The 22,658-nt window shown below is 44.7% G+C and overlaps 1 protein-coding gene across 1 annotated transcript in view; it reads left to right on the top strand.

Moving 5' to 3' along the window:
* The window catches only part of ITGB5 (integrin subunit beta 5), a 105,056-nt gene that overhangs the window by 15,413 nt on the left and 66,985 nt on the right, over positions 1-22,658 (top strand). The window contains exons 3-4 of the mRNA XM_069472714.1: positions 8,493-8,697; positions 17,085-17,334. Coding sequence (XP_069328815.1) covers positions 8,493-8,697; positions 17,085-17,334 — 455 coding nt within the window. The remainder of the gene's footprint in view (positions 1-8,492; positions 8,698-17,084; positions 17,335-22,658) is intronic.

Here is a 22,658-nt window from a genome sequence, read left to right as displayed (position 1 = left end):
CCCTCCCTCTATCCATCCATCTGTGTATCCATTCGTCTGTCCATCCATTGATATGAGAAATTAGCTCCCTCCACCAGAATGTTAGGAGTTTTATCTGTTTTCTTCATTACTGTAACCCCAGCACCCAGAATGGTACCTAGCATATAGTAGCTGCTCAGTTAAGTATTGGTTGAAGGATTTCTCTGGGTGGCAATTCATTGCATGTCTACTATGTGCAGGCCATGACCACCTCTCTGTCTCCCTGTACTCTGTACTCCTTCTTAGCACTTACAACCTTTCTGTGTTAATTCATTTTCATGCATTTTACCAATAAAATCGTCATTTTCTTGAGAAACTAAACTGTCTTATTCATCCTGGCATACCCAGTATCCAGCCAAGAATCTGGCAGGAATTCATATTTGACAATTTAAAAAGACAGAGTTAGAAAGCCAAAGTTTAAATCTCAGCTTTGCCATGATTTGCTTTCTTGGTGTGTAAAATGAAGATGACAATTCCCACCCTCCAGCGTTACTGGGAGTGTGAAATGAGATCAGGGCATGAGAGGGCTTGTGCATAAGGCCAATTAGCTGAGCCTCCTGAAGGACTAAATGAGTATCCAGCAAACTGCTGCTGCCATTCATGGGTATTTTCTAGTGGAATGTGAGCAGTGGATCTGGGAGGCAGGCTCCATTGTCTACTTAAGTCTGTCTCTTCCTTTCTTGTGCTAGTACTTCCCCAGGTCTCACTTCTGGATGTGGGTAGTAAATGAAGTTATCCTGGGGGCATATTGTTGCCTAGCCCACACTTGGGTTCCCTGTCTAGCCCACTGGACTCCCTCTGTGCTTATCTGACACCTCATTCTGGGCTGCAGAACTTCCTCTGATCCCTGCACTGGAATGCAGCTCCCCATCTTCGTTAGGGGTGAACTTTCCCCAGGTGCGCGTGTGTTTCAGGGAGCTGGGCTCGGAGAGTTCAGAAATGGTTTTGATCAACCATGGAGGTGAGGTATTGTCAAGAGTTTAAGATGGTGTGGATATGCTGAGGCTGGTGCCCCACTGATGGCCAGGGAGGGCCAAGTCCCTTGTAGATTCTGCTCCGCCCGCCTGCCTTGTCTCTGTATACCACTGTCAATGGAATATAAGCCAAACTCTGTAAAATAATTTACAGAGGTTTATTCTGAGCCAAATTTGAGGACCATGGCCCGGAGCCACGCCCAAGAAACCTTGAGCAAGTGGAATTGCTGTGGTTGGGTTACAGTTTGGTTTTATACATTTCAGGGAGACAGGGTAAAGTCATAAATCAATACATGGAAGGCATACATTGGTTTGACCCGTAAAGGTGGGACATCTCTAAAGGACAGGAGAGGCTTACAGGTTATAGGTGGGTTTAAGGACTCTTTGGCTTGTAGTTGGTCAAAGAAATGAAGCTTTGTCTAAAGGCATGGATGTTTTAAGTTAAGATGAAGTCTGTTAATCAGAGACAAGCTATAAATTTGTTGTGTAAATGGAGTACCTGTTTGTCTTGCATAGCATTAGGCCTGTTAATGAGTTACAAAGGATATCTCCAGGAAGGGAGGGGGCATGATGAGGCGTGTCTGACCTCCCTTCTCATGGCCAGCAACTAAGTTTTAGGGTATCCCCATGGCTGAGAAGTGGTCCATTCAGTCGGTGTGTGGGGGAAGCCTTAAGATTTTATTTTAGTTCACATCACCATGGATTAATCCCAGAACACATTCCCTGGGAGTTCCTCTGCTCTAGATCCCATAATGACTTCCTTATTTTACTTGAGGTGGACACAGGAGACTCCTTACCTCTGCATTTCCCACCCCATTACCCTACCTGATTCCACCCCTCCTGGCACTGTCCTCCCACAGGTATCAGCACCTGTCCTTCCTCACTGCCTCCCTTGTGGCACGTCATGCTGGTTCCCTCCACCAAGTCTTCTGTGTGGCCTATTAACCCTGGCTCTTGAGCCTTTGTTTTCTAACTGGGGTTTGCCCTGGGGCTGCAGACTTACCCTCTGCCTTCATGTCCAGAGTGACCAGACTCTCCCCTGCTCTGAGACCAGGATGTCCTCCCCTCTCCACACTCCCCTGCGCCGGTCCCGTGGCACACCCCAACCTTGCTCCAGCTACCTTGCTTCTCAGCCAGCTTGAACTCTTCTGCTGCTGTTTGTATAGCACACCTTAAAACAACAAACTCTAGGCCGGGCGCGGTGGCTCACGCCTGTAATCCTAGCACTCTGGGAGGCCGAGGCGGGTGGATCGCTTGAGGTCAGGAGTTCGAGACCAGCCTGAGCAAGAGCGAGACCCCGTCTCTACTAAAAATAGAAAGACATTATATGGACAACTAAAATATATATATACAAAAAAAAAAAAATTAGCCGGGCATGGTGGCGCATGCCTGTAGTCCCAGCTACTCGGGAGGCTGAGGCAGTAGGATCGCTTAAGCCCAGGAGTTTGAGGTTGCTGTGAGCTAGGCTGACGCCACGGCACTCACTCTAGCCTGGGCAACAAAGTGAGACTCTGTCTCAACAAAAAAAAAAAAAAAAAAAAACAACAAACTCTAGCAGTTTGTTATCTATTTCACCCAGTGTTTTTAAAATGGAAATTTTATTTCTCCCCTAAGATTGTAAATGTCACAGCCCAGCCAGCTGTAAGGAGGATGGTGCATGGGAGAGTGTGGATGCATTGGAGGCAAGGCCTAGGGGTAGCCCACATTCCTTCCACTTGCATTTTGTTGCCTAAACCCAGTCAGTTGCTACACCTAAGTGCAGTGAGAACTGGGGGGCTTGCTCTAGCTGTGTGCGAAGGAAGAAAAGGACAGTGGGTTCCGTGGACCGGCAGCCTGTGCCAGGGTGGCTTGCTGGAGGACAGTGGTTTGGGAGAAGTGGGCAGGGCGGAGACATTGGTGTTTCCTACTGGGGAAGTGAGAGAGCAGGCTGAGGCGGACAGAGGGGTTGCCCTCGGGCCGGAGGAAGTGGGGAGGAAGGTGGTTCCGGGTGTGAAAGTGAGACTCCCTGAGGTGATGTTGTGGGGCAGCACCAAGCCTCTGTGACACCTGGAAGAAGGGTGAGGATAGGCAAGGCCCCCACTGTGAAGCTGGAATCCCGTGGGGAGAAGAACACCAGGCCCGTGGTATGTGGATGAGTGGCTGTGGGGTCAGGGTCAGGTGTGAGAGAGGACTGCTGAGGCCTGGGCTGGGTGAGTGGTCTTCGCCCTTGGAGACGGATGTGGGGACGAAATGAAGGGACCAGCAGGGTTGGTAGTGGGAGATGAGAGGCTGGACGCAGGACGGGCTGACTAGCCTTTTGGGAAGTTATGGTGGCTGGGAAGGTAGAGAAGACATTATGTATGTTCTCCTTTGAGTTGGGGAAGAAACGAAAAAAATCAGCATTTGGTCCCGATGACAATAAACTACAGATTCCTTAAGAGAACCTCTCTTTGTGGTCAGACTAAATGAAAGGAATACTCTTGGCCTGTTGTAGGTGCTTCATAAATATTTGTTCAGTGAATTAAATGAGCTGATTGAAAACTGGCAGAGGACTTTCTCCATCCCCCAGCAGGGTATACGCGGCAGTGTGTTGCTGTCACACAACACCAGTTTTGGGTTATCATCAGTCACCTTCTCAAATCCACAAGGGTTCGGCCAGGCTGGGGCTGCAGCCGTGGCTGGTCAGAGGGCCCGGCCCGGCTGTATCTCAGTGAGAAAGGTGAGCCCCAGGGAGCAGCCAGCTCTCCGCCTGTGCCCACTTCTCCACCTGGGCTCTCCGCCTGTCCTCCAGCTTGTTGCTTCCCTTTTTTACTGGGCCTGGCTGCCTCCTTTCCTGCTGGGTTCCTCTTCCTCAAGGGCCTACAGTTTCTCAACTCTTCCACTGTGTTTCAGAAACAAACAAAAAATCTGTCCTTCTCCCCAAAAAACCACCCACATCTTGTTAGCTGTCGGCAACAGTAGGCAGAGTGGTATTCAAATGATGTAACGACTGGTGTGGCACAGACGAGGAACTGAGTGCACTGGCAGTGTTGCTGGACGGCTGAGCGCCTGCTGAGCACCAGCCTCCACTGCAAGGAGGGAGGTTTTGACTGGCAAAACGTCTGGGGAGTTGGCTGCTACAGTACAAACAGCAAACCTCACTGCACCCTCCACTCTGCAGGTGATGGAGGGAGTAGAGCGGGTGGCTTACAAGTTATAAACACCAGTGCTGTTAACAAACTAAAACTACTGGGCCAGGCATGGTGGCTCACCCCTGTAATCCTAGCACTCTGGGAGACTGAGGCTAGAGTATTGCTTGAGGCCAGGAGTTTGAGGTTGCAGTGAGCTATGATGATGCCACTGTGTTCTAGCCAGGGTGACAGAGTGAGATCCTGTCTCAAAAACAAACAACAACAAAAAAAACCACTATCTAAATTTGGAACTTTCCTCTTTTCATTTTTATATTATTACCACGTAGTGACTGAAAGCTGCAGAGGACACTTCAAGTTCCTGTTTCCATTCTTTTGCTTCTCTTGGTAGCTTGCCCGTAACGTTGTTACCCCTTATGAGTCCTTTGGAGAGTTTGAGGATGGCATTTCTGGAGACCATAGAGAGATGCTTTGTGTACTGAAACCTCTTCAGCACGGAAGCCTGGGGGCACCGGCAGGCAGCTGTGCTGTGGCCCATTAGAACTCAACCCTGAAGCTAGTTTCCATTTTTCTGTGTTGAGATGAAGTCCCCCCTCTCCTTCGTGGGGGTTGGGGCACCTCCATACCTGTTTCTCTGCATCAAGAGGATATTTATCCCTCGAGTTTGATAGGTAGCAGGAAGATCCTTGCATTTGGGGTGGCAAAGAAATACTACATTCAGAGGGATGGGATCTGTAGGCCCAGACTTAGTTTCTGGCTGCAGAACTCAGCAGTGGCCTTGGCTGAGAGGGGAGGCGGATGCTGCAAAGAGCACTGAACTTGGGCCCAGGAGGCTGAGACCAGATGAACTCAAACTTCTTGGGTGAAAATAGCCATGAACTTAGGCATGTGGACCTGTGATTCCTCACCTGTACAAGCCAGGGGCTGGCAGCAGGTGATGCATTCAGGGGCCCTTCCCCTTGGAACATGCTATGTTCTGACACTTGGTGGAGGGTCCAGGTGTTGGGTCTCTGGGATCTGAAGCTCTTAGAACATCAGGCATCAGGATGTCATTCATATGAGGAGGATTTTCTTAACCATGAGTCTTCCTTTTCTCCAAGGGTTTATAATTTGAGGCATCTGTGTTCATTGAATTTAGAGCTTAGAAATGTAGGTATTGAGACATTTTCCTGATTTATAATGTTTGTGTGCCTTGGTGGTTATAAACATCACAAGATATGCCCCTGGTTTTGATTTCCTCTCTTTAAATATGCATGTGTCCTTGTTCAAAATTCAATATCTAGAAAGAAGCCCAGAGGAACAGAGGTGAAGCTCTTGGGCTTGTGTCTGCAGCACTCTCTGTACCTTTTGTGGGCAAAAAGAACCTATGGCTAGAAATTAATCGTGGCTATTTTTGGACTCCATGCCAGAAGAGATCTTCAACTCTTAAGGGAATCCCACCTTTGAGGATATAGCTGCCTTGCTCTCGAAAGGTTCTTAAGATCTGTCATACCCAGCAGTTCCTCACCTGGTGGCTCTGAGGCCCTAGAGCTCTGGGACAATGATAAGACTTGAAATGTAGGCAAAGATGTTTCAAAGGCCATTGAGTTCATCAATAAAATCATTGGAACTGCCCCAGGTAGCAAGAAACTGAACTTTGACACACTGATGATAGACATGGTTAGCACTGAGAATGAATTTATGGGTCTGTGTGACATATGGGGTGTCCCTTGCTGTCCATAAAGCTGCAGCTGCTGAGAAGGGGACTCCGTTGTACCATTACATTGCTGACTTGCTCAGCACTTCTGAAGTCACCCTGCAAGTTGCAGCTTTAATGTGATCAATGGTGGTTCTCACACCGGTGACCAGGACACAGTCCATGATCCTCGCCAGTGCAGCAGTGAACTTCAGGAAGGCCTCGTGTGCATTGGCAGTGAGATTTGTCACAACCTAAAGAATGTTATTAAGGAGAAATTCAGGAAAGCTGCTACCAATGAAGGGCATGAAGAGGGCTTTGCTCCTAACATCTTAGAGAATAAAGGAGCCCCAGAACTGCTAACGAGTTCAGCTGGGGAAGCCAGTGATACTAAGGCTGTGATTGGATCTGGCTGCCTAAGAGTTCCTCGGGTCTGGGAAGTATGATCTGGGCTTTAAGTCTCCTGATGGTCCCAGCAGGTACGTCTTCCCTGACCAACAGGTAGCCCTGTACAAGTCCTTCATCAGTGACTGGTAATATCTATCAAAAATCTCTTTGAGCTGGATGTTGGGAAGCTTGGATGAAGTTTCCTGCTAGTGCAGGTATCCCAGCAGTAGAGAATGAGCTCAATGACCAACCCAAGGTGAGTTGCTGAGGCCATGGAAGAGGAACCATGCAACTGCCTCCCGCTTAGGTGGAGCAGATTCAGTCTGTGACCTAGTCTAGTCCAGAGTTTAAGCTGGCCCAGACCGATGGGAGAGGGGTCAGGGGTTCCCATCGCGGTGGGAAGACTGAAGATTTCATTGCTGACCTGGTAGTAGGGCTGTGCACTGGACTGATCAAGACAGGTGCAGCTTGACAATCAGGACTGGGCCAAGTGCAGTCAGCTCCTCAGAAGGAGCTGGGCCTGTTTGCCAGCAAGACATTGGGAAATTCTCTAGCTGAGTAAGCTCAGGGCAGATGAGGCCCTGAGCCCTTTAAGCTAATTAGACCTCTACTTTGGACAGCTCAAGACAGCAGACCAACACTTTTGGGGCCCTCAATACCTCTCCTTTCCCCCATCCCTGTGCTTTTCTCACTCTTCATTAGAACTGCTACATCAGAGCCTAACTTGACCACTTGGAACCGCATTTGGAAACCTTAGCTTTGAAACCTAAGACCAGAATAATCATTTTTCTAATCTTGTTCCATAATAAGTGTTTATGGCACCACTTATGCTTCTGATGTAGTCCCCAAGGTTGTTGACAGGCAAGATCCCCAGGGGTTCGGTGCACAAAATAAAAAATTATTCCACTATTTAAATAAATAAATAAAACCAGAATATAAATAAAAAAACTATCACATAGGCCCAGGACGGTACCCCTGGATACTGCAAAGTGTTCTGACTTCTTGGTCTTGAATTTTACAAAGATTCTAAAGGGCATTGACCAGTCCTGGGGCATCTGAGACCTTGATGAAGGGTTAGTCCTTCTGAGTTTTGTGCCTCTGCCAGCAGCCTGGCTTCTACCACAGTGGTCAAGGGACACTGACTCATCTTTCTGGCAAAGTGTCACAGAGGGGAGAGGAAGAGAGATCAGCGCCCTAATCCTCCAGCCATTACGAGGATTATACGGTACAGCACTGGCATCCGACCAGCTGGAGGAGGTGATCTTATCCTCCACATCCATCAGTGAAAGGGTGTTCAGACAGAAGAGCAGCCTGGGCTTGCTTTGCCATTAAAAACCCCTTTGCTGGAAATGACCAACACTTAGAGGCTCCATATTTATAACAAAATATGTTGTTTTATTTTTAAATTAATCCCTCAACCTCCGGGTGCCCCAAATTAGGTTCAGGCACTATGATGTTCAGCTTTCTCCCAAATCCAACTTAAGAAAATAAAGATTTTTCTTGTCAATGTGTATGGCACAAAACCAAAAGTATTTTAGTCCCTCTACTGTAACACCCTATTTTTCTTTTGAATCCTAATACAGATACAATTCAATTTTCTGAGTTTTTTTTTTCTTAGTATAAGTGTTTTGAAATTTCTGCTTAATCTCCATAATTGTTTGTAATGACTGTATCATCTATTGAAGTGATGTACCATATTTTTATTATGGTTTAAGCACTTAGGTTTACAAGTTTATAAGATTACATTATAAATAATACTGTAATATATATCTTATAGAGTTTTTCCTTCTTCTCAACTATTTTCTTGTAATAGAGCTCTAGGAGTAGGCCACTAGGTCAGTGGCTCAGACTGCGCTGCCGCATTGTTCTGAGTTCGTTCTCCGGAGTGGTTGTGCAGGATCCAAGGCCTGCAAAAGATGACGAATGAACAGCTCAAGAGTTAACTCTTGAATGCCCGAGTGAGGATTTCTCAGCCGCTTATATGTCATCTTTTAAAAAATTTTTAGCTATACAACTTTTGACTGTCTCAGTTTCTTTCTCTTGCTAATCATGTATGCAGTTAGGAGTATTTTGACCATCAAAATAAGAATGAAACCAAACATTTATTATGTGTTTACAGTTTACAAAATGCTTCCCTGTCCAGTCAATCCTAATAATGCTTGGTGAGGCATTCGGGACAGGGATGCTCATTTCATCCCTACCGTTTTCAGGCAATGAAAATGGAATGTTGAGAGTTGAAGGGCAACCGGGTAGTGACGCGCCTGCCACCTGCGATGTTCTGGGGAGACACCCTGACCGCCCCCTGCTCTCTTTCTCTGTTTCCCTGCCTAGGACTTCGGCAGCCCCCGGTCTGTCACCTCTCGGTGTGACTTGAGGGCAAACCTCGACAGAAATGGCTGCGGAGGCGAGATGGAGAGCCCAGCCAGCAGCACCCGCGTCCTGCGCAGCCTGCCTCTCAGCAGCAAGGGCTCCGGCTCCGCGGGCACAGACGTCATTCAGATGACGCCGCAGGAGATCACCGTGAGCCTGCGGCCGGGTGAGTTGCCCTGAGAAAAAGCTGGACGCCGGGCTCAGGAAAGCCCACGGTGGGGGCGGGATGTGTTACTAATGGGAAAATGAGCCAGGCCGGGCTGAGATCAGAGGCAGGAGATGGTGACGGTGTGGTGAGGCTCAGACCTCGGGAAGCAGACTACAGGGCCCCCGGGGTGAAGGGAGTATTTTTTTCTATTTTTTAAAATTGTGGTAAAATATATATAACATAACATATACCATTTTAGCTATTTTTAAGTGTCCGGTTCATTGCATTCATAATGTTGTGTAGGCATCTCCACTATCTATTTTCAGAACTTTTTCATCATCCCAAACAGAAAATCTATACCCATGGAACAATAGCTCCTCATTCCACCTTACCCTCAGCCCCAATCATCTGTATTCTACTTTCTGACTCTATGAATGTGGCTAGTCTGGGTATTTACTGTAAGTGGAATCACTCAATATTTGTCCTTTGATATTTGACTTATTTCACTTAGCATGATGTTTTCAAGGTTCATCCCTACTTTAGCATGTGTCAGAATTTCATTCCTTTTTAGACTGAATATTTCATTGTATTGTACATACCGCATTTTGTTTTGTTTTTTTGAAACAATGTCTCACTCTGTTGCCTGGGCTAGAGTACAGTGACATCGTCATAGCTCACTGCAACCTAACTCCTGGACTCAGGTGATCCTCCTGCCTCAGCCTCCGCAGTAGCTGGGACTATGAGCACACATCACCAGGCCCGGCTATTTTTTACATTTTTGTAGAGATAAGGTCTCTCACTATGTTGCTCAGGCTGGTCTTGAACTCCTGGCCTCAAGTGATCCTCCCACCTTGACCTCTCAAAGTGCTAGGATTACAGGTATGAGCCACCGTGCCTGGCTTCCACATTTGGGTTGTTTCCAACTTTTGGCTATTGTGAGTAATGTTATTGTTTCTTCTAGGAGAATGCTGGTAGATTTATTGCCTAGTTAATGCAAGTTGCTCAGGAAAAGTTCTACTATTAGGAAAAGGCATTTTTTTCCTGTTGGCAAATTCTATTTGATTTTGTCATGTAATATTCTACGTAGTAGAATCCGTGCAAAGTCAAAGGGTGGATGTGCATGTGGCTGTACTGGAAAGTATCACATTGTGGGGAGGGGGCAGATTTTTCCAAATTCTGTTGATTTTTAGGCTTTTCTTCTATCCTGTTGTCTAGGAAACCATTGGCAATAACTATTTGTAGATGGTTTATTTAGACTTCAGGGTAGCCTGTGGCATTGGAAAGATCACGGATCGGGTTGGCTCTTCCAGGTTCTGGCCCCGGCTCTGTCCCTAGCTCAGGCCTGGGCAGGTCACTCCATCTCTCAGCAGCTCAGCGTCTTTATTGAATTTATTTCTCACAGGCATGTTCAGGGGCTTAAATGAGACTTTTTATATAAGTGAACTTTAAAAAGTAATGGCCAAGGGTGCCAGACAGAGGTGTGAGGAGGGGTGCTCAGTGTCTCTGAAATGGGGTTAGCATAGTGCTCCCTCTGGAGCACTCAACGAAGCACCCTGTTGCTGCTGTTATTACTGTTGAATGGTCTGCACCACGGGTGTTTCTTTGGAAGAACTCTGAGTCATCATATATTTGAAAAATATTTTATTTTGCCTATTTTAATTGTCTTAAAAATGAGAAACAAAGGAAGGAGGCCCTGCTGGACAGAGAAGCCCAAGCGACTGGACTGCCCACCGGGGGATCAGTGCTGAGATTAGCTGAAGTTAGGATTTTTGCAGACTTTCTCACTGTGAGTGACACATGGCCTTTTTGTTTGGTGAGATGCCAAGTTGAGAGGGAAAAGGAAGGGAACCCTTACAAAAAACTGTGTGGGTGGGGAGAAAAAGGCAGCTGAGCCTTTATGTGGGCAGATGTTTGGTAATGTTCTCCGGGGAAAAATAAATTGTCTTACATGAAGACAGGCTCCAGGTCAAGGGTTATGTCCTAAAAGTGGGTGTGGGAGTTGTTATGGACTATTAATATTCTGGAACACTGTATAGGATAAGAACATTATCTACTAATATGAATGCTGTATCTTCCTTTTTATTGTGATAACAATATGACAGGAACTTAAAGGAAATTCTTGAAAAACCATCCACTTTAAACACAATATTAATTTTCATTTTTACTGTATCCTCTGCCTTTATTCACATGTTCATATTTTTCATATGCTTATAATCATAATATATTTATAACTGTATACTGTTTTCAGTCAACAATCTTGGAAACAAGGACAAAAATCCACACTTCCAAAACAGTTTGTAGTTTCAGAGTCATTGTCGAGGGAGGTTTTTAACTTGTATTTTTGGACCTCCTCATCTAGAATAGCTCTCAAAGCCTGTGCCGTTCTCTCCAAGAAATGGTGGCAAATCCTTTTTCTTTAGGGTAGATTTAATTTAGGAATCTCACAAAGCCAAAGAGGGCATAGTTTTAATAATTACAGTTTTTCAAATCAGAATTAAGGTGTGAATATGAGCAGACAGACTGTTTGGTTTGACTTATTAACTGGCTTTTAAAACAGCCCCCACGGAGGAGTTAAAAGAGTGAGCTTAGTAATGGCAGGTTTATGCACAATATGTATTTATGCATAAAACCCAACGTATGCTCAATTTAAAAAAAAAATCAGTCTTATTTGGTTGGCATAGTCACATCTCCTGCTAAATGTTATGATAGTTTGTAGTTATTAGAAATAAAATGGAAAACACGATCCTATGATTATACAAAACCTATGGGTGCTGTGTGCAGCTCTGTCTTGTGGGAGGACTAGGAACGGAGAGCCCAGTGTTGGGGACATCGAGGTGACAGAGGGTTGGCCTCCGCATGAAATTACACCTACACCATGAGGATGTTTCAGTCTGTGGAGGTGAAGAAGAGGAGATTTGATGAAAATTTGAATTCTTAAGGGTCTAAAACCATTGTGAATGTGGTTTTCAAATATAGAAACACTTGAAACCAATGATGCCTTGTAAAATTTTGAAAATATAGTTTTAATATTTTAAAAGAGAAGTACAGGCAAACCCCAGATATTGATTTGGAGGAAGGGGAGAATGGTATGTTGCAGCTAGCAAAATTTTCAGTTTAGTAAATGCATACTTACCTCAAGGAAATTCCTCCCTGACTCTGGGGAGGGCTTTCAGGTATATAGGGATGGATTTTTCCATTATATCTTTTTAGAGATGCTTTTGTGTCTCCTCCCTCCTTACCCCCCAGTACCTCATAATAAATATTTGTTGAGTGAAATATAACCCTTCGCCAGCCTTATACCAGACTAGTCAAGGACGAGCCTCAGCATAATATGAAAGATATCACGAAGGCAAAGTTGTTGTTCCAGGATAGCTCTGGGGGAGGAAAAGGAAAGAAAATTTCCCTTTAAGCAGGATTTTTACTTCTGTTTTTCTTTTTTTAAATTGAGATATATTTCACTTACCATAAAATTCCCCATTTTGAGGTATACAGTTGAGTGGTTCTTAGTGTATTTGCAAGGTTGTACAACTATCACTCCTAACTAATTCCAGAATATTTTCATCACCCCAGAAAGAGATCCCGTACCCATTAACAGTTACTCCTCATCCTGCCCCACCCCCTTCCCATTCAGCCCCTGGCAACCACAAGTCTACTTTCTATCTCTGTGGTTTGGCCTGTTCTGGACATTTCCTGTAAGTCATATACTATGTGGCCATTTATATCTGGTTTCTGTCACTTAGAAAAATGTTTTCAAGGTTCATCCATGTTGTAATATGTACTTCATTCCTTTTTATGGCCAAGTAATATTCCGTTGTGTATATACAGATACACTACATTTTAGCTCATGGCCATTTGGGCGGTTTCCACTTTGAGGCAATTATGACTAATACTGCAATGAACATCCATGTACAAGCTGTGTGGGGACATGTGTTTTCAATAATCTTGGATCTATAGCTTGGAGTGGAATTGCTGGGTCATACGGTAATTCTATGTTTAACTTTTTGGAGAACTGCCAAACTTGAAGTAGGATTTTGTATAAACACAGGATCATGTTTTCTATTTTATTTCAATACTGAAAACTATATATCAGGATAAGAATCTCAGAAAATCCTTAAGAAAGGACCTACACTTTAAAGCTTATTGAGAATGGTCAGAAGCTAGAGGTGGTTTTGAAATACTGAGGCAATTAGAAAGGGTTTATTAAAGTCATTATTTGCCTCAATCCCTTAACCTCTTAAAACATGACCCTTGATTGATGGCTCTTTTTTTGGTTTGTTTTAAACTTTTTGTTTTTGAGATAATTTTAGACTCACAAGAAGTTGTAAACATAACACAGAGATGCCCTATGTATCCTTTTCAGTTGTCCCCAATGATAACATCTTATAAAACCACAGTAGGTTGTCAAAGCCGGGACGTTGGTATAATACTGTTACCTAAACTACAGGGGATTGGTCGCTTCGGGGTTTCCTGCCAGCCTCTATTTATGTTTATTTCTCCCTCTTCTTTCAGGTTCTACTTTGGAGGTGCCTGTTTAAGTATTTTTTCTGCAATAAAGTTGCCACCCAGGCTGACAATGTACATTCTTAAATAGATGAAGAAGGACTTTTGATGATGGGTAGATAAGGGATTATTTTAAAGGAAACTAGAAAATGTAGAGCCCCAATGCTTAGAGGCCAGCCATGTCTTCAGATGACTTGTTTTTGGTTCCATCGGTTAAGAGTCTGAATTCCGAGGTGGGGGATGGGGTGCAGTGCAGCCTGACAGCCCTGTGCTAGAACAGTGAGGCAATTCTTTGGTTCTAGATCTGGATTTAACCCCGGGGCACTAATTGCCTTCTGCTATAGTGAGCAGAAGAGCTGTATGTCCATTTATAAGGCGTGCACTAGGGCCCTACTTTCCTGTTCAGTTATATTCCTGTTATAATATAGCAAATTTGTATGTTTCCCCTCTTTCTTTCAATTTCTAGTAGGGAAGTGTAATTCTAGAGAATCAGAAACCATTCACACTTATTTGGGATGGCAAGAGTCTTTTCGGCCGAGGTGCTACTTTGTCTTACCACTTGAACAAAAAACAATCTTTAAAAGTTTTGCTAGAATTTTCTACTCACTCTCTAGAAATGTTTGTCATCTGATGTATGTTCCTGAGGAAAAAGCTAACTTTTCACTTTTTATTAAAGGGAGGGCAGAGAGAAGAAAGCTTTAAACATACATTTCGGGTGGAATGCTAGTTGCTACATGATTACAGTGGGAGAAGCTGTACTTTCAGCTGAGCAGGGGCAGGAATTCTGTGCACGATGCAGTTGGAGCTGGTGCTTTGGAAACAGGAAAAACCAGAAGGACGTGAGAGGGGCTGCCTGGGGGAGCAGCTGCGTCCTCACAGGTGCCAGGTGATCAGCCTCTCTTTTGAGTTTGCATTGTCCTGTTTCTCTGGTCCTGCTACTGGCCTGGAACAGGGATTATGTGGAACCGCCCCAGAGAGAAGGGGTGTAGGCTGTAGGGATCCTGTGTGGAGAGGGAGGGCACAGGGACAGTGAGTCACCACAGACAGGCACAGACCCAGCCCTGACAGCAAATGGAGACGGGCTGTGCACTCTGCCAGGCCCATGGGAGGTGGCCACTGGTTTAAAGTCTCAGGTGGTGCTGAGAGAGAGTGGGAAGGAAGGGCCGCGTGGTTCTGGAAGCGCACCCAGAGATGGGAGCCCTGCCCCAGACCTTCTCTCTGCAGACTGCCCGCTGACGTCGGAGCCTCCCTGCTGGGGAGCTGGTGTGCTGGCAGCTTAACACCCACACCAAGAATCCTACCAGGAATGTCACTCCCTCCAAAATCGGCTGACAGAACATTCCATATTGCCAAGGCCCATTCAGGAGTTTGTGGTGTTTAAAATCAAGCATATTAGAGGGGGCAAAAACCCCTTTTCTGAGCATTAATATTACCCTCTTTCTTACATCCCTCCTTTTCTGGAAAAATGTGAGAAATATTTCTTTCTAACATTTGCAGCCCTCCTTTGGAAGGGGGTGTGTGTGTGTGTGTGTGTGTGTGTGTGTATTCTCTTACTGATCAATTTGTTTTAGAATTTAATGCCAAGAGATTTCTCACTTCAGAATAGATACCCTCTTACCATACAAAGGGACCTACACTTTATACCTTATTTCCCTCTTTTGCTTCATGGCTGGAAATTTTTGAATTAAATTTATATGCCCAAGGCTGTAGCCATTCAAACTCAAGTTTCTGGCAGAATTTTCTATCTCTCTTTTTATCCCCACAGGAAATTACTTTAATAATTGACTTTTGGGGGAACTGAGGCCCCAGTTTTCCTTGCGGAGGAACATTTGTGATGTTTATGTACATTATCTCCTTTAATCCCTACCATAATTAATACCCTCCCCCCTTTACTGATGCAGAAACTGAGCAGCAAGTTGAAAGGAGCCTGAGGCCTCCTGAATCCCTGGGGACAAGTCTGGACTGGGACCCTGCTCCCCTACTTCCAAGCCTCAGCTCCTGTCCCATGGTACCTCCCGTAATCCAAGCCAGTTCTCTGTTTCCTGGTTTTAAAATGCCCATCTGTTCATTACATATAACTCATAGAAAGGTAGAAGTAGATTGTGGATAAAAGAAGGGGTAGCTGGGAACTTGGGGGGAAGGTTGACAGGTGGCAGAAAATGTGGAAAACCCTGAAAAGGGGTCAGGCATCAGGCAGAGGAGCTATGATGGCGGGCTCTGTCCCTTTGGGGTCTGTTGTCTGCCCATGCAAGGGCCAAGGAGGGGTCTCCCTTCCCCCAATCCTCCCTCCTCCCTGCCCCTGTCCCACTATGTTGTGGCATCCAAGGGGCCCTTTGAGGGACCTGCTCTGTCTGCCTGATGGGAGCCAGAGACAGACACTGCAGCAGCCCGGAATTCATTCTGGAAGAAATCTCGAACATTCCTCTGTTTGAGTCAGACTCCGGTGGTTTTAAAAATAGGCTCATACCAGCAGGCAACTGAAACTATATCAATCTTAAGGTGGCCAGAACAGTACATGCAAAGGCAAGTCAGGGATAGCAGGCTCAGAGCTGCCACTCCGGCTACAAATAGTAATTATAAATAATCATATTTCATTTGTGCAAGCCTTTGCTGCTTATAGAACACTTCTCTCCCTCATAAATGCATCACAGCCTTAACCACTGCTGTGAGCATTGTTATTTCCATTTTATATCTGGGGAAACCGAGGCTCAGGTTGCACACCTAGTTCAGGCACAGAGTTGGAACTTGAACAAAATCTTTTGATCATTTGATTCTTCATGGTCTAGTTAGTGAAATATGCCTTGTTTGGTGTGGGAGGTGGAAAGGGAGCATAAAGGATTGAGTCTTCTATCTGTAGGTTCAAGAGGGCTTCAGTTTGCTGGTTGTCGGCTTGAAGTGAAAGATTGGTTGCTCTAAGATGTGGCTGTCAGCATGTCAGGTGTGGTCCCCTTCGGCGGGAGAGAGGCCGCCTTTGCTGTTGTGCCTCTAAACACACAAAGAATATATCCAGATTACAAATGTGCATGGACAGTTCTGCTCTGGGATAAATAGGACATCTCTTGGTGCTCCTGAAAGGCTAATGACCAAGGGAGATAGAATTACCTGCTATGAGTTGAGCCTTGAAGTTGGTTCTGACAAATCCAGCAGTGTCTTTTTTTTTTTCTTTTCTTCTCTTTTCTTTTCTTTCTTTCTTTCTTTTTTTTTTTTTTTGATGGAACTAAAATTTGGAATTCATTTTCCTGTATTTATATATATAATTTCTGATGTTAATGAGTTGTGTCTGATGTTCCAAAATGTCAAACTAAATAGTAAGTTTGTGGCTAGGGAAATAGAAATAGTAAGTGGTTAGGGAAATAGAAACAAAAACAGGTGACTTGGCAGAGGCATAAATATTTTTGCCCTTTGGGGTATTTTAAGTAACTGCCCTCTTTGCCTTGTGTCTCTCTCTCTTCCCCTCCTGATTCTTACTCGCTCGTGCCCATACTCCTCTTTCGTTAATTCCTTCCCTGCCTTCTGTTCCACATGCACATTCCCATCTTAGCTGGGGCTTTTTCTGGAGTCGGTGTGTGGTTGGTGGGCTGTTCTCCACCCACCACGTGTCCATGGAATTGTCCAGCTCGCTGTCCACTGATGCCCCAAGGGTCCTTGCTGCTGAGAAAACAGAGCTGCACTAAGGAGCCTGGTTGTTAAAGAGTTTCCTGAGAAATGCTGAGCCAGGTGTTTGGGAAGGAGGAGCTAGGGCTTTATCCTCAGCACCGCGTTCCCCTCAGGCACTCTCTTCCAAGGAAAATATTTCTTCTGGGAGGCACACAGTCACTAAAGAAAAGTAAGAGGTGAACCAGCTTTGAAAGCAAAATCCCTCCCTTCATTCTTCAGCAAGTTGCATGACCTCTCTGTTGGCACAGGTGACAAGACTGCGTTCCAGCTGCAGGTTCGCCAGGTGGAGGATTATCCTGTGGATTTGTACTATCTGATGGACCTCTCCCTGTCCATGAAGGATGACTTGGACAACATCCGGAACCTGGGCACCAAGCTCGCTGAGGAGATGCGGAAGCTCACCAGCAACTTCCGGTTGGGGTTCGGGTCTTTTGTTGACAAAGACATCTCTCCTTTCTCCTACACGGCACCAAGGTACCAGACCAACCCATGCATTGGGTAAGTGACCAGTTGGCCTTCTCTTGGGGACTTAAGGGTGGAAGAATGCAGTAGAGGGAAACTTAGCTCAAAGAAAGAATTAGCGAAGGCATGTTTAGGAGGGATGGCCAGGCTTAGTGATTTAACCTGATCAATGATGAGGCGAAGGTCTCTCCTTCCCCTACATGTAAAGAAATGAGCTATGCAAGGTTGCATAGATGTCACATAATGATCACAACCTGTTTCTTTTCCTACCTGTTTACACAGCACCATTTTCTAACATTAATAGAATCTAGACGGTGTCCTCAGGGAATGATGGATCTGGGTGATCAGGGAGGGAACAGACAGGACAACTTAAACTTTTGCTCTTGTTCGTAGCAGCTGGGGTGCTTTGGGATAAATGAATTCAAAATTTGTCCCTGTTGTTTATGTAAATTACTATAACTCATCTTGATAAAACTAAATTAAAATCCTCTTTTAAAGGTATGAATTTTTTTTCAACATAAGTCAAGTACCTGACCGAGAAAATATTTGATAAATTATTAGAGAACAGGTTTTTCTAACTGCTGCAACAAAACAATGCAAAAGTGTATAAAGGCTCAAACTTGCTAGAAGTTTCTTTCCTGCTCACTAAGTCCAGCTGGGTCTCATGATCAGTGGACACTTTGCCTCCAGGAAGTGACTCAGGGACCCAGGCTCCTTCTATCTTCCAGGCTTTACCATCTTCCACAAATAGCTTCTGAGGTCATCCTGCTTGCAGGATCATTGTCAGAGGATAAGCCTCTGCCATTTCTGCCCCCACATTCTATGAGACGGAACTGAATTCTAGCAAGGAGGCTGGAAACTAGCTTAGCTGTGTGCCCAGGAATCAGGGGAAATAGGATTAGTGAACAGGTCTCTGCCGTGGGCGTTTGTATGCATGTGGTGGGGGGAAGGTGAGGGAGTCACATCCTTCAGTCTCCCTATCACGACCTCTACTGGGTTGGTTTCTTTCTTTTCTAGTCTTTCAAGTGTTCCTTTAAATGTCAGGATTATGCAGTGTGACTACAATGAGTGGTCACTTCCAACTTTTCCTTGCCTTATCCACATTCAACTTCAGGGAGGCTTTGGAATATAAGGCCCCAGAGTAGTCACCAGATAAGAGAACAAGTAAGACTTAAGTTCTTACTAAATGTCAGGTACCACACTAAACACTGTATATGGTTTTATCTCATTTAAATCTCATAACAACCCGTTGAGGTCTCTAAAGTAGGTGTAAGTAAGATTTTAAAGATGAAGAAACCGAGGCTTAGCAGAATAAATAACTTGCCCAAGGTTACACAGATAGCAAGGGGTAGACCTGGAATCTGAATCCAGACAGACTACTTTCAGAGTCTGCATTCTTATTAATGTGATACCTATTGTTTCTCCATCCAAATCTCTCTGCAACACAAATATTTTACCTGTGGCTGAGTAATAATACCCTCTCCAAAACCACCCCACCCCCTCCCTCTGGAGGCTCACCTGAGGATAATGGTAGGCGATGCTGCAGGAATATACAATCTCCAAATCTCAGTGGTTCAACACAAAGTTGCTTGTGTAAAATCTAATGATAGTTGAGCTACTTTCCTTGGTGGCTCTTCTTCACACGGTGACTCAAGGGTCCAGGCTCCCTCTATCTTGTGATCTCATTTTCAATTCTTGGTCTCTCTGCTGCCACCAATGGAGAGAGAGCTGTTCTTAAGGCCCTGAGCCGGCTGATCTCTACAGATTCTCTTTGGTAGCCATGGCAGCTCCCAGCTCCAAGTTGGTGCTTGTGGCGTATGTTCTTCTGAGTCCTTCCTGATCCTTTTGTACACTCTCCCAGAAGCTGACTTAGATCTTCCCCAGGGGTTGGGAATTGACACTGGTGGAAAAACAGACAAGAAAAAGTTTTAAATACAAAGGAGACTCTAAGTTCCTTAATCATGAAGAGATGCTAGGTGTGAACATTTGCGGGGTTTAGCTTCCTCCTGTGGCCACTGGGATTATTATTACTTTGATCCTATCTCCAAGGCCCTTTTCACCTAAGTCCAGGTGCCACATGTCCTCTTGCTGGTGTTTCACTACTTACCAGGACCAATGGCATCTTAACCCAAACTTTTCTCAGTTCATCTGGAATAGTGATTCTATCTACTTCTTTTCCCCTCTGCCTTCCCTGGGCCCTGCCTCCAGACAGACAGGGTGTGTGTCCACTTTCACTCTTCCGAAGCTCGTCCACTAACTGAGGCATTAGACTGGACGCTGGCAGAGGATCAAGAGCTGGCCCTGGGCGCTCCGTCTTTCAATATTCAGAGTTGTCCCATTGCTTATTCAGAGCTCGTCCTGCCCCTCAAAGGCAGGACCAGTTGCCGAAAGGAAAGTTCTCGACAGTGAATACAAGGTCCACTGAAAAGCTGCTTGCAACTGGGAAAGAAGCAGGATGAACAAAAAATTAAACAGAAAAGGTTTAAAAATTTAAAATAAAAAAAAAAGTAAAAAATATTTTTTAAAGAAAGACAAAAGAAAGCTGCTTGTCAGACAGGAAACCTGGTGAAGAATGAGATTTTTGAAGGAAATATCAGGTCTAAGTTACATAAATCTGTCTTTTCCGAGCTGGGCAATGCGCGGAGTCACACTGTAGCTCAGCGAGCAGGCTGAGGTTTCTCTCCCTTGTCCAGGTGGTGCAGCGTCCCCTGGGTCTCGGGGAGATTCCCCACTGCTCCTTGGAGAGAAGCGCCCAATCCGGGGTGTGATCTGGCTGTTCCTGTGCCTGACCCAGCCTGTGCATGTGCTTTGTTTGCCTTCCTATTTTAATGACACTGTGAAATAGTTACTAACATTTCTTTAAAAAACAGAAGATTTCATTAAAAATAACGGGATTTCTGGTTTTTCTTGAAAAACAGGGAGGTCTGGTGAAGCTGGGCTTGTACTGCAGCTTGTTCGGCTGCCACAGTCTCCACCACTCCCTCTTGTCTTGCGGCTGGCCTGTTCCACATGTTTGCATTCCACGCCTGGGCTCAGCAGATGTTTGTTTGTGATCCTTGTGTAACTACCCTTTTCCTCCAGCCAATGTGGAAAGGAAGACCACAGAGTTCTCAAGCTCCAGTGACACCTTCAGTTAGGTTTTTCTCCCCTGTGGTGGAAGCAACAGCAGCCTCCAGGAAGTTTTGGGGAGATGGGAACGTCAGGGGAAGTGACTTAACCACTTGTGTAGGACATCGCAAAGAGAGCCAGTATGCATGGGACTTTCCTAAGGTTTGTCCCTCCTTCTTCTGTTCCAGATGTTTCTGCCAAAGGATCAAATTGCTAGACTCATCCATTCCCATCTTAGAATGTATCAGAAATGCCAAGTCTGAAGTAAGAAGTGCCAAGGCTGCCATAGGAAGACAAAAGGCATAGAGTAATTTAATCGTCAGATTAAAGAACTGTTTAATTGCTATTCTGAGTAATAGGAATAGTTTTACCGGGAAGAGTCACATGATATTCAGTGATACAGGATTTGAAGGATTAATCTGGCATGTTATTTCTAGTTCTGAGCACTTTTTCTTTTGTTGGCGGTATTGAGTTGTTGAAATACGTATCATGTAAAAATATTTGCAAGTGCGATAATATATTTATCCTTATGTATAATACATTTTTACTTACCCTTTGTGTATTTCTACCAGGAAGTCATAGCATTCCTTCACCACCTTAAAGGTAGTATATTCCATTGTCTGCCTGCATCTGTCGTGGCTGATATGACATCTTCTGTCTGTCTAATCATTTTCCTTCTCTCTGGTGGTATTTGGTATTTTCCTGTGCTTTTCATGTTCTATAATTATATGCACTCCAATGTGTCTAGGTTGGATTTTGGTTCACATTGCTCAGAACTCGGTCTGCTTGTTTCATCTCAGAGTACATCTTTGTTCTTGAAAATTCTCAGACGTTATCTCTTTGCTTGCTTCTTCTCTCCCGTCCTCTCCATTTTCTTTCTGACACTATTAGGTGTCAGTTTGGAGCTTCTCATACTAAACTTCATGCTTCTTAATTTTTCTCCTAAATTTCTACCTCTTTCTTTCTCTTAGCTGCATAGTGGGAAATTTCTTGCGCTTTACTATTTAGTTCTTCAGCTGCTTAATTCATACACTGAGATTTCATTTTTGAATTCAGTGACTATATTTTTCATTTCTTTAATTTTTATTTGGTTCTTTTTCAGATTCTTTGTTTCTCATAGTGTTTTTTTCAGACCTTTCTGTTTTATTTTGTTTTTCTAGTAATATCCTGTCTGGCCTTTGGTTTGTATTCCTTCCTCTCCTTGAATGTTTTAAATATCTTTGCCTTAAAGTATTTCAAATCATTCTCTCTCTATTTCTTGCATTATGGATCCTGCAGTATTTTGGATTTGCTGATGTTCCTTCATGGTTTGTTTCTCATGGGATTTACACCTTTTTCATTAGCTCATCTTCATCAGAGGTTGTGTTGACATCCCTGCAGAGGAGTTTTGTGTTTGCTGCTGCCAGGAGCCCCCAGGTTTCACTGTGGGACTGGTTTTCCTGTTAATTTCTCATCTGGGGATTTCTTCACCACAAAAGTAGTGAATTCTGATTGTTGAGACCAGGAGTTACAATTGGGTGAATCGCCTCACTCACGGCCTGGAGTAGATGGTTGGCTTCCTTGCCTCTTTCCTAGACTAGCAGCTGGAGGGTTTCTGTTTCTGGTTTTGGTGGCACAGTTTGAGCTCTTTGTAGAGCTTGGCTTTGTGCAGACAGCCCTATTCCATTGCTGAGCCTTGCGCAAGCAGGAGACTCATCACCCTGTCCGGTGGACTCCTGCTGCAAGCCCCTGGGGTCTCTGCCAAGTCCTGGCACAGTGGGGAGCCCCTGGGCATGAGCTCCTGCTCACCTCCCTCCTAGTCCCTTCGGTCCATTATTTGTTGAGTGGTTTCCTCTTCATTTCTGGCACCTGGGATTTCCCTTTTAAGCTCCCAGTCTTGGCTATATACTAAATATTTTTAAATTATATTTTACCTAGCAGTTCTATATGTTTAGAGTAAGAGGGGAGCCTTTCCATATCATCTCAATCCTTGATATTGTCCTAAAGCATTAGATTGTTTTCTGGATTTGCCTAAATCTAGTGTCTTCAAATTGGATTTACTTTTTATACACTTACTCCCTCAGCTCTTTAACCATATATATTGTATTTTTTATCTTCCTTGTTAATAATCCTTAATTTAATAACCTCTAAACTGGGATCCCACAGCACAGACACAGGGCGGGGGTGGAATAGTCCCTGGCATGAGACCCCAAAGCATCTAGATCTTCAGGTCACTTAGCTCTTCCAGGGGTTAAATCAGATAACTAGGCACA

The sequence above is a fragment of the Eulemur rufifrons genome, chromosome 7 (genome assembly GCF_041146395.1).
Source record: "Eulemur rufifrons isolate Redbay chromosome 7, OSU_ERuf_1, whole genome shotgun sequence".
NCBI lineage: Eukaryota > Metazoa > Chordata > Mammalia > Primates > Lemuridae > Eulemur > Eulemur rufifrons.
This window is presented reverse-complemented; position numbering and strand designations above follow the sequence as displayed.